A 12,973-nucleotide genomic window follows, 5' to 3' on the forward strand; every position below is an offset into this window, starting at 1 on the left:
GAGTGGTTCCTCAAAGACATGATACAGCTAGAAAACTGAGGAAATAGGAGGAGAGGTGATGCAGGCCAACAGGACCCCATGGGTAACTCCAGGAGTTCAAGAGAGCATGACGAGTCATAGGAAGTTCAAATGAGTCAGTGTAACAAGATTCAAGAATATTGATGAGGCTGTAATATGAGATATTGTCTTGTTGCTCATGACCAAAGGACTTATTTATTTCAGCTATGACTTTTTTAGTTATAGAAGGGATTTTAACTGGATTCTGAGGATAATATGGAGCCACTTAAGAATATTAAGTAGAACACTATGAGCTTCTGTTGGTTTGGTAGGATGCAGGAGTGGTTTTTTTTTTTAAGATTTTATTTATTTATTTGACAGAGATCACAAGTAGGCAGAGAGGCAGGCAGAGAGAGAGGAAGGGAAGCAGGCTCCCTGCTGAGCAGAGAGCCTGATGCGATGCGGGGCTCAATCCCAGGACCCTGAGACCATGACCTGAGCCCAAGTCAGAGACTTTAACCCACTGAGCCACCCAGGTACCCCAGTAGGATGCAGGAGTCCTATTGACATTCATTCCACGAATACTTGTTGAGCATTTACCAATGTTCCAGGCCCTATACTACTCAAAATTTTGAAAATAAAAGTCTAGAGACAGAAGATACATGCAGGTGCTTATAGATCATTTTCGCATTCTGAATGAAAACTGATGCAGCTTGCTCTAGGTTGGTGGCAGTGGGATGGCCATTGCTGTGGGGAGGTGCACAAGGAGGATATTGATGCTTAGTAGAATTTCCCACCCCTTCCAGGGTCTATCTTGTGCATCTGCTAGTGCTGGGCCTGGACTATACTGGGCAGTGCAATTCTAGAGAATAAGGCGTGGCCAGAATACAAAATACTGCCTGGAAGGAATGACAGGAATAAGGCGAGACCTCAGAGTATAAATGTGCAGAATACAGACATTCTCAGGAGATGGTCCTCTGTCCTTTGTAGAGCTAGAGTAGCCTCCAAACTGCAATAAATCTCTGCTGTCTTATGGAGTATTTTGAGGACTTGATATCATCGCAGAGGACCAAACACATCCACTCCTCCTAATCCTAAATTTTGTGGAATACAATTCCATGGGATTAAAGAGAAACTTCAGAATCCTCTCTAGAGCCTTTATCTACTTGCTTAAAAGACATGGTATTAAATAATCTCTGGGGGAAAAAGGCTTGGGGTATAATCCTCATCATGTTAGAGATCTGGGAAATAGAATCAAATACTCACTATTTCCAGTCCTGGAACAGGCTATCCAGGACTCTGCAATGGCAAGTAGAAAAAATACCCTTCCACCCTTGGAAAGAAAGGAGCAGTACAAGTTACCAACCCAAATCCTGGGCCCAAGACCATCAGGAAGAACTTGCCTCTTCCCCAAACTGTGCAGTAGGGAATTGACCTTGAAAGGGACTCTGAAAAAAATGCAAGATTCCCTGAAGGACAAGAGAGAGATAACAGAGGCCCTGGTCTCTCTTTGGTGCTGCCAGGAGGTAAATACTTGATGGTACAATTTGTATGAAGAGAAAATTACCTCTAATAGGAGGTTGAGATAAAAATATCTCCAGTCTGTAAACAAAGTAGTTGGAGCATCCCAGAGGCACACAACTTGAGCTGAAGAGCTGCAGATACACTGTCTGCCCACTGTTAGGAGCTCTCCTACCCCTGCCTCTGAATCTGCTCCTTGGCTGGGCTCCAAGATAGTCCCAATATCTTGTGTGTCCTTTGTGCTAATGTTTGTCTGTGTCCCCAGTCCTGAAGCACAGATGAGGAGAAGTTTCCCATCTTCTCCCCGGGCAGTGGAAATATTCATCAAGTCAAGTAGAAGAAAGAGCTTGTTTGTTTTATCTCATGACAGGTGTCCTTCCTGAAGGTGGTCTGGGAAGTGTTTGCTGGCTGTCGCTAACACATTTTCCTTGGTGTCTGGAGGGAACATTCAGGCAAACCCTGCTTCTCTATTTCCTCAAAGAAGGAACTGAGGCAGACACCTTAACAGGGATCTCGGGATTCACAGTTCTTAGAACCTTCAGTGCCAGAGTATAGCAAATCCTGTGTCAGGCCTCGGTTGTGGTCATGAAATTGTCCATTCAGTGTTGGTTGTTGTGTTGCATTTTCAGGGGCACTGGTGAGTAGAGATCCTGGCTAGTGGTGATGGGACATTCCAACTCTTCCCCTAGCAGAGGTGAGTGAGTCTTTCTTTCACCCATGGCATGTATGATATACTTATTTATACCACACACAAACACATACTAACACACTCTAGCATATGAACATCAGCTTCCTTTTGGTGAAATATGAAGGGACTGCCAAATAGCTTCTTATAAAGTTCTCTCCTAGGAAGACATTTTAAGCCAAAATTTTTGGCATTAATACAACCTTTCTCAACTGAACCACTACAAAGGAGAGGACCATGCAAATAAATTGAATAAAAAAATTTTTATTTTATAAATAAAATATATAACTTCCTTATATAGCGTGAGCAGCATATCTAGTTAGAGGGGATGGAGGTTTTCCTTCCTACTGTTGCCTTGGATCGGCAGGGGAGGGATAGAAATCCTCTTATTTAAATGAAATTCAAGAAGTACTTTGAAAAGAAGGAGCAGGGCCTGATAGCTGAGAGAAAGTGTGAGAGAATAGAGTTGAATATTTCAAGGAAGAGGAAACTTGAATGGAGATGAGATGGAGCAAGAATCTTTGATAAAACCTGAAGAGGAATGCTTTCACAGAATGACTCTAGGGTCAGAGACTTCCCTTAGTCAATGGATCTTGCTTCTTTTTTGCTGTGAGGGTTGACTTCAGGTGATTGTTCAGGTGTATAATGGCATACTGAAGGGACAGAAGCTCTTCATGTTACTTTTTAAGAATATAATCACACCAAGAGAACAAACACACATTAATGTAAAAACTTCCTCTTTGCTGCTCATTCTCTCTGAACCCATATCCAGGCTGAAGATTGTTTTCATTATCAAGACTCTCCAGGAATATTATATCATTTGGCCCACTCTGAGCCAGAATAGTAGGAAAGGGAAGGGGCATAGAGCACAAACATCTACTGAGCACCTAGTATGTTCCAGACTTTTATTTCACATGATCTTCACAATGACCACTTGAGGTGGGTATTGTTATCCTTATTTTACAGACAAGGAATCCAAGGTCTAGCGAGATTAAATAACTTTCTTAAGTGTACAAAAACCAAGAACTTGAATCATTGTCCATCAGACTCCAGGGCTTATATTTCCCCTCCTGTAATTGCTCCTTCCAGGACCTCCAGTCTGTTCAGGAGTGACTCTCACAGGAAAACTCTACTCTTTGCTACTTGATTTATACTTTGCATTAATATTGAAAAGTCTCACAAATGCTTCTGTATAAGGTTAGCATATGTGTATTTAGTTCCCTGAGTGCTTCTAAGAAATGTATCTCTCCCTAGTAAATCACACATTAGAAATAAACATATTCAGTTGGATAATGTGGTGATAGAAGCATAGACTTCACAACCCCACTCATTGAATGCTTCCAGAACTCTGGTTCCCTTCTGAACAGAGCCAGAGCTCTCCTGGGAACAGTTAAATCATGTGGAGAAGCAGATCATTTGACAGCCAAGTACATCCTACCCTGTCTTGGTGCATCAGTAGTTAGGCTCCAATCCAGGATTGTGTCTCAACCACCAGCCATGACATGCAGACTCCATCTGTGGAGGAAAATCAATGTTTTACAACGAAGTACCTGCATTTGCTCTAATAGGAACCTCTTTTCCATATAGAATATTCATGGAGCCTTTCTGTCTGGTCTTGTTCTAAGTTTGAAAAGATTCCTTAACAGAGAAGACCATTTAATAGAACCATGTCACAGTGCAAACACAGGAAATACAACAGGAGAAAAGAGGCACTAGTTTTTGAAAACGACTCTGTCCACAGTAGGAAACTTCATATTTCTCAGGTAACCAAAATGGTTCCTTCATTTAGGCAAATAGGCCTAGCTATATATTTGGGAACCAAAGGGAATGATAAAGAAAAGAGAAAGCAAAAGGAAAAAAAATCAGTGGGCCTAAGAAGAATTTTCCCCTTTAAATTCCTGTATGTTGTGTTTGATGAAGGGAGAAAGGCTGCCACTATAATATAATTTTCACATACTTTTACTTGTGACTGGAATATAGTGAACTGGAACAGAAAGATGGGTTAAGAAAGGAAAGATAAAATAATAATAAATTGTTGAGTTATTTTAAATATTTTATTCTGTCTTTATGAGATTTTGAGAATGTAATTAATTCACAATTGCAAAGTTTTGAGCAATTATAAAAATTTATAAAGAAGATCATAAAGTGTGGCAGTTGAAGCATATCCTTGGCAACAACCTCAATCTATTTCATGTTTCCTGGCATTCGTAATTTGGTATATATGGAAACTACAACACACACTCACTGTTCTACTTTGCAAAAAATAAAAATGCTAAAAAATATGTAGGGTGACTGTATGAAAAATGAAGTCCTTAAATTAAACATAAAAAAATCAGTTGTTGGAAACTCTGGCATATTTTACTAATAACTACACTCAGAAATCCGTTTTTACCCTATTGTTTTCTGGAGCATTAGGGGTGTATTTTCTTTTTTTAAATTTTTTAAAAATTTTATTTATTTATTTGACAGACAGAGAGAGAGATCACAAATAGGCAGAGAGGCAGGCAGAGGGGGAAGGGATGCAGGGCTCGACCCCAGGACCCCGGGGTCATGACCTGAGCTGAGGGCAGAGGCTTTAACCCACTGAGCCACACAGACACCCCAGGGGTGTATTTTCTATATTAGATATAATACAAGCTATATTTTAAGAATTTTCCACAGTATTGACACACAAAACTTCCTGCATCCTTAGAACCAGTTTCCAGTACATTCTATCCTTCATCTTATCCGGTTGTCCTCATAAGATTCTGCTCCATTTTCTACCCTAGCCTTACCATTTTCCGATATTCAGAAATCAGACAAAGAATTATCCTGCTTTTCTGCAGAGGAAGCTATCCTCGTGTTTTTGATCTACCACAGAAGCTATAGATTACATTTATTTTAGGAAGACGTCAGTTTTATGTACTACCTAATATATGTCTTGCTTTGTGGGGTTTTGTTTGTTTTGTTTTTGTTTTTTGGTCTTGCTTACGTTTTAAATAGATTTCAGTGTTTTTTCCTTCCATCACATTTGGAATCAGGGTTTCAAAAGAGGTTCAGGCAATAATGCTTCAAAGACAATTAGATTGTACCCTTATTTGTGAGGAAACGCTTCATTTCCAAGTTTTAATTGAGTGTTTCTTCTTTGATCTGTAGTGCCGGATTCATTTTATAGCTATGGAAAATTTACCCTGCCCCAATCTCGAACAAGCTTCTTTACTTCTTCCCATCGGATTCTTTGAATGAGACCACATGGGCGCGGGTTCAGAGCATCCCTGCATCCATAGCAACCATATTTCAGCTTCTTTTGTCACCATGGTGACGGCTGTGCCGGGGCCAGGAGGTCGCTATGGTAACTAGGGGCGGGTAGCAGGGGCCCCGGCAGGCAGGGCGCATGCGCGCGGGGAAGCCTAGCTGCGCCGCGAGCCTGCGGCCCCTCAGCTACCCTCGTCATGGCGCTGAGGCGGCGGCTGGCGGTCCGGCTCTGCGCCCGGCTGCCCGACTTCTTCTTAGTACTGCTTTTCAAGGGTGAGTGTGTTTCTGTCCCTGGGAGGGGAGGATCTGGGGCGGATGGGAGTTGAGCGAGCCCGGAGCGGCTGGAGTCGGTCCAGGCGGGAATAGCGGTCCCGGCTCCGGGAAGGCGGGGGACTCGGCCGGAGGAGCGGCGCGCGCCCGGGTCCCGGCGGGAAGGGGTGCATGCGGGCCCTCCGGGCGGGGGTCTCAGGCGGGTGGGCGCGGGGCTGCGAAGGGCCCGTGCGAGGCCCGGGTAGCTCGCTCCGGGCGGTGGGCCGGTCCCCGGGCGGAGGGCACAGCTCTCTGGAAAGGGGATGGCAGCTTAGGCGTGGGCTCGGAACTTAGGGGAAGACTCTGCGGAGCGAGCACCTTGCCCAGAAGTGGATAGTGAGGGGCCTGCGAAGTACCAGCGAGGCACGGCTCCGAGGCCTGTCTTCTTGGTCATAGCCTTCTGGGGATCTGCGGTTCATTTCTTCCTTGCTGTAAACAAAGGAACTGATCGGGCAAACCCAGCTTTACTTCGGGGGAAATAAAATGGCACAGATCTCAATCAAGTATCCCTTTTGTCTCCAGCCTGGCCTAGGAGACCCCGCAGACCCTTAACCTGAAATAGCATCTGGGCCATTTTGATGAGGTCACAGTGATAAACTTGGGAGTCTTGGCTTTTCCACTGTCTGGAATTCTCTTCGATTTGTGTGTCCCAGGACAGTTGGACAGAATAAAGTAGATTGTATTTCGTGGAAATGAACTGTATACTGGGCACTTCGAAATCTTTATCTCATTTAGTGCTTACAAGAAGTGTGTGAGCTGGATTTTATTAATCCATTTTCAGGTAAGAGAACTACGAACCAAGTCAAATCTCCTTTCCAAGACAGTGTTCTGAGCGAGTCATAAACTCACGTTTCCATAAAGCACTACCACACTTCTGTGGTGGGCATCCACAGGCAACCAGATCCGTAGCACTATCTGCAGACCTTTTCAGTTTTTAGGTCATTTTATTGTTTGAGTTTCTGTTGTCATCCCATGATGTTTTCCAAAATATACAAATTAAAGTACGAAGTGACTGGGAGTGGGGGTGGACAGACTAGGAAGACAAAGCATTCCTGTATTTGATGCTCATTCTTGGGGAGTGTTCATAATGGTGGTAGATAAAAGTAATGGTCCTAGAATCTGTGTAAACAGGATTCTATGATGAGGGATCAGTTTCAGGGTATAGATTTTGTCCATATACTTTGCCTGAAAGTGATCCAAAAACGTGGCTGGGAGATATAAATGATCAAAGGCTAGCCAGGGGACAAGGGTGTCAGGAATGTCCAGCTCCCAGCTTTGTTGGTCACACTGACACTGTCCTATTCACAGACTGGAACAACTCCCTATTGTTGAAAAGTTCTGTTCACATGAAAGTTTGCAGTTTTTATTGCAGACACATTTGGCAATTTAGTTTAGGAATGAATTTCAACTTGGTGGCTTGTTAATAAAACTAGAAGATGCTAAGGACCTCACATATCCTTAACTTTATTTTGCTCTCCTGGAGGTGCAGGTTTTGTGACTTTATTGATATTAAGGGCTGGGATTTACTGGTAGGACATAGGAGGAAGAGTGAAATTTTGCAAAATAGGGCTGATGACAATCACTCTGAAGGGATGCAGCTCTCTCTCTTTTCTTTCTTTCTTTCTTTTTTTTTTTTTTTAGTACGGAGCTGTTTTTCCTGTTATTTTGTATGTACTGTAAACATACTGTGATACCTTGAAATTTTATTCTTTCATAGGTCATGACACCTGTGTCTTTTTTATTTTTATGGTTATTCTTTTCAATTACAATTATTTTTCAGCATTGTCATTTGAAAAAAAATTTGTTCCCGATATAATATGTTTTTTTATTAGCCTTTGCCAGGCTCTGTTATAACAGTTTAATATTTATTCACTTGAGGTTGATAATAACTCTCAGAGGTTTTTACTATTATTTTGCCCATTTTGTGGATGAAGAAGCAAGTACAGAGAGATTCAGTAACTTGCTCAGGGTGATAAGCCCGTGTGTTCTAAATTTAGAAATCTTGAACTATTTTTGTTAATCTAATTTCTGGTTACTTGTATTGCATTTGACAGTGGATTTCTTGTTATGCATTAGTTTAACAGTTTATCAAATGTTCAAAGCTATGTGGTTTGTATATATAAAATATTCTTTTGTTGTATTGGTGACAGGTGCAATTCAACCTTACTAATGTTACACCACATGTCTTTTTTTGAGTGATTATATAGTAATTACTTTTTGGTTTCCAAATCTTTTGACATCCTAGAGAGAAGGGCTTCATTTAGAATTAAAACAGTAACAGTTCGTATTCTTGGGATTAGACAATTTGTGTGCTGAAGTTTAGCAAAATCTGAAAATTGAAACTTCCAGGAAAATTTTTTGAAAAATATTCTGAAACATTTTTTAGAATGACGTATTTTATATTGTTTTAATTCTTTTTAAATTATTTGGCAGATATAATTACTATCAGACGTGTGTGTGTGTGTGTGTGTGTGTGTGTTCAGAAAAACAAAGAACCACCTGCCCTGTAGCATGCAGTTTCTCAAATCAGCTGTTCATTCCCAAATGACTTGTTGATAGGCATTTCTTCTTGAGTGCTTCAGGCTGCTGAGACTGAATGGATAGCTATTAGAGATACTTCATCATAAGTAATTGCAGTATTACATCCAGATAAAATTATCCTACACCCAGCCTCTAAGTTCTATATAACTTGCTCTTAAGGAAGCCCAGTAAGCTAGGCTTAAACCAGTTTCTTTGAAAGAAACCAGATTTGTAATTAAGCACACTTTCTGACATGGACATATACTATAACTGAAGGAGAGATAGATTTAGTATATCCAGCTAGCAGCTGTTAGAGATGTGATATTAGCAGATCACTTCTCCATAAATTCTTTGAATTTTTTCAAAGCACAAGTGGGGTAAAAGAAAAGAAAATATGTGTGTGAATGAAGTTAGGATGTTGAATAAGACACTACTCATGAAGCTGGATTCTTTTTTTTAAGTTAGGTTTAGAATCAGGTGGTGTGTTTGTGATGGTGTTAGGGTTGAATACAGATTTAACCATATATGCAAATAGCTTCACTGGGGTATAAAGAGATCCTGAAAGAAAGTTTTGGTAAGCACATTCTTTTACACCTAGTTTAGCAAAGACAGTATCCACTATGGTACTGTATGTGGAGATCTAAAGCCTTAATTTGCTGCCTCTTTGCCACTTGTGAAATACAGAAAGCTTCCTGAGAATTAGACTTTGTTTCTGATTTAAAGGAATGCTGTAGTATTTTGTGTTGGTGTATTTTCTTTGTTTTTAGGTAGAATCTACTATGTGTTATATATTATATTTCCCATGAATAGTTGGTGTATATTCAACAGGGGTTTCAATGTTAATTGTGTAGAAACCTCAAACTGTTAAATAAATTAAGACTATAATACAAACATTTTTTCTTATGTTATCTTTCATTTTCACAGAATCCCAAAGCTTCTTTGGTTCAGCCTTCTTTCTGTAAACTATTGCCAGAGTCACATTCTGCTATATTCATGCTGCTCCTCTGCTTAACCCAACCTCAGCTCACAGTGACCTTTCCTATTTCCATATAAGCATAGCTCTTAGTTTGTAGTTCAGTTTAGTACAACAGTCATTTACTGAGTATTTGTTATATGCCTGGTACTGTTCTTCATGCTAAGGGTGCAGACATGAATGAAGTATCCCCTGCTCCTGAAGAGCCAGGACAGTTGTTTACTGGGTTTCAGTTATTGGGTATAAATACATTTTATCTTCTCAATGGTATTAAAAATTCATTGGGAACAGAGGCTGAATTTAATTTTTTTTTGTATCTTTCCAGGTATGACATAGTAAATATTCTCTTCGTCACTTGCAAGTCATTTAATTATCTTAAAAACTTCCTGTGTATCTGGGCATTTTTCATGTATCTTAGCTCTAGTGGCCCCAGGAACTTTGGAAATTCTCAGTTTTTACTAAAGTACTTTCCGTGAAAGAAAGCAAGTGATATTTCTTGGTTTAATTAAAAATCTTTACCATCTATGCAGTTATACAAGGTTCAGAAAAAAAAAGGGGGGGGAAATGCTTATGGTATACCTTAAGTGACACAAGTTGCAGATGCAACGAGCATATACTATATGATTACAGTTAGGTAAAACTAATCATATGCTTAGGGGGCAGAAAACCCTGAAATATAATGAACCAAAATTTTGAGAGTTGCTTTTTTGAGTGGTAGGTCTTATGGCTGATTGTTTTCCACTCTTCTCTTTTTCTGGCTGATTCTTTTGTCTTCTTCCAAGTTTTCTTTAATGAGGATTTTTTAATATAATGGAAAAAATTGCATTTTGTTTTGGCCTCTAATAGATACAGTAGTGGAATTTTAAATTTGACACTAGTAAAGATTTTCTTTTAAAATGGAAAAACTGTTTAGTTCAATGTGATAGCATGTTGCCTGTGCTTCTTAATTAATGTCAGCCACAGAGAATAAAGGAGGGGCTGACTAGATTCAGTTGCTTGATCATGCATTGTTTGTGACTCATTTGAGAAATTTGCTGTCAGTGGCTTTTGGGTTGGGGAGCCAGCTGTGGCATCCTCAGCAAATGGATAACTGGAAAACTGAAAGAAAGCTGTTGAGAAAACCTGTCCCCCCCTCCCTTTTTTTTGAACAAACAAACAGAATAAGCTGAGTAGTTGCTGTGGTCTGGTCTGCCTGTTCATAGTCAGCCAGCATTTATTGAACACCTCCTTCGTGCCAGCTGGGCAACTCCTGGAGGACTGTTTCCTTTATCTTGGGTGAGAGGAACACCAGGTCAAATTGACTTCCTTGGAAAATAGACTCTGAAAGATGTTTCCTGAAGTAAGCTATTGGCTCATGTACCCTTATCACTTCTTCCAGCCCAGCATGGACTTCCTTATTTGATGTCTTTCTCTAAGGAAAAATACATAATGTCTTTAGAATGAGGTGCAGCTGTCTGGAGGGTTACAAAGAATGCACAAATCCTAAGACAGCTGCCTTTGAGGGGGGGCATGTTTTTGCCCTAGAGTATCTCTGTCAGAGTGCTAAAACTTAACCAGCCAATCCATATTTATTTGGCAGTCTTGGTTTTCATGGCTGTAAAGCTTTCCATGAGCAAAACAGGGAAATCTAAGAAGAATACCTCTCCAGGTGAAAAGAAACATACAGTTTAGATAGTGAACAGAGTAGCATCTTGGGAAATATTTTATTTTTTTAAAGATTTTATTTATTTATTTGACACACAGAGAGAGATCACAAGTAGGAAGAGAGGCAGGCAGGGGGGGAGCAGGAAGCAGGCTCCCCTCTGAGCAGAGAGCCCCATGCGGGGCTCTATCCCAGGACCCTGAGACCATGACCTGAGCCAAAGGCTGAGACCTAACCCACTGAGCCACTCAGGCACCCCTTGGGAAATATTTTAATGTGTTTAGTTAGAAGCAAGAGCACTTACTTGTGCTTGGTTATTAGGGGAGATTTTCAAGAAGGAGCTGGACTTTCAGGGATAATTTTGATATACCTAGTGCACATATGAGGGAATGGAGGTGTTGAGGGCCAGTAAAATGAATATTATGAGCAAAGGCATGGAGTTGGGAATGCATATGTTATATTTTAGGACCTATGAGTTATAATGAGAAAAATACCACCTACCATTTATTGAAAACTGTGTGCCAGGTGCTGTGCAGATAGCTTTACCTGGGCTATTTTAATTGGTCTCAGAAATCAGTTTTTATTGGTTTCATTTTGCAGATGATGAATCTGAGGTTTAGGCAGGTTAATTATCAGCTTAGGGTTACGCTTAGTAAATTGAAGAGCCAGATCATCCATTGTAAAAAAAAAAAACAAAAACAAACCCCTGGAGAGTAATTAGATTGTAAAGTGCTTTCAATGCCAGGCTAAGAAATTTGGACCTGATTATGTAGGTTCTAGAAATTCATGTGGCAGTTTGAAGCAGGGAAGTGATAAGATCAAAATGATTTTGCAAGTATTAGTCTGATATTAAGAAGATTGGAAAGGGAGGGTTGTTTAGGAAGTTCAAAATCATTTCCAAGGTAGGTCTCTTGATCTTCAATTCACTTTTTTTAAAAAAAATTTTATTTATTTATTTGACAGAGATCGCAAGTAGGCAGAGAGGCAGGCAGAGAGAGAAGGAGAAGCAGGCTTCCCACTGAGCAGAGAGCCCGATGTGGGGCTCGATCCCAGGACCCTGGGATCATGACCTGAGCGGAAGGCAGAGGCTTTAACCCACTGAGCCACCCAGGTGCCCCTTCAATTCTCTTTTATGTGTATCTAAAAATATATTTATTTTGTTCTTAAAATATAGATTTGCTTGATGTGGATTTGTTTTGTTAACAGTTATTTTGTCTTGGAGCCTGGAATATGTAACACAGATGCCATTATTATTATTGTGAAGTCTGCAGTTAGTCATATCCTTAGCCTTCTCTATGTTGGCCCTCTTCTGTCCAGCTACTTTAAAGCTCTTTTCTTTGTCTTTGGTATTCTGAAATGTTACTACAATGTGTCTAGGATGTGTTTCTTTTTAGTTATTTTCCTTGTTAACTTGTTATGCTTTGTGTATCTATGACTTTATATCTTTCCTGAGAGTTCTCAGGTATTATCTGTTCAAATACTGTCTACCATCTGGTTCCTTAATTGTTTCCTTCTGAGACTCCTATTTCATATGTATTCAGTCATTTTCTCTTCTAAGACTGTTAACCTTTCTGTCATAATTTTGTATTCTTCCCTCTGTGCTATTCTGGGTTATTTACTTAGCTTTGCTTTACAGCTCTTTCTTTTTTCAGCTGTGTCTAATCCGTTATTTAGCCAGTACATAAAGGTTGTTTTTTTTTTCTTCCCCCAGTTATATTGCTCATTTCTGAAATTTTACCTTGTTCTTTTTATAATTTGATCTCTTTTCTTTGCTCATTTTTTTAAAAGTCCCTTCAAAAAACCATTTCATGCATCGTTGTTTTATGTTCTTTATCTGATACTTCAAACATCTGTCATTCTTGGATATCTAAATCTAATGTTTATTGTTTCTCATGACTCTTATGATGATTTTTTTTTTTTTAACGCAAAAGCTGATATTTGACTGATTGTAAATAGTTCAGGGTCTGACCTGAAGATGCTTTTGTGAGAGTATGCTTCCACCAGCCAGTGGCCACCTGGGATGGCGTTACTCCTTTGAGAGTCCCTGGGATTATTGGAAAATTTCAGGCTCCATTTCTCTGCCTTCCTGCTG

General features: G+C 40.1%; 1 protein-coding gene across 2 annotated transcripts in view; it reads left to right on the plus strand.

The window, feature by feature from the left end:
- Window positions 1-5,561: 5,561 nt before the first annotated feature.
- The window catches only part of JAM3 (junctional adhesion molecule 3), a 90,266-nt gene continuing 82,854 nt past the window's right edge, over window positions 5,562-12,973 (plus strand). Inside the window, exon 1 of one of the 2 annotated variants that reach the window (XM_032357435.1) lies at window positions 5,562-5,710. In XM_032357435.1, coding sequence (XP_032213326.1) covers window positions 5,635-5,710 — 76 coding nt within the window. In that variant the 5' untranslated portion in view covers window positions 5,562-5,634. The remainder of the gene's footprint in view (window positions 5,711-12,973) is intronic. The other variant, XM_032357436.1, reaches the window with a different exon arrangement.

Source organism: Mustela erminea, chromosome 9, assembly GCF_009829155.1.
Source record: "Mustela erminea isolate mMusErm1 chromosome 9, mMusErm1.Pri, whole genome shotgun sequence".
Lineage (NCBI taxonomy): Eukaryota > Metazoa > Chordata > Mammalia > Carnivora > Mustelidae > Mustela > Mustela erminea.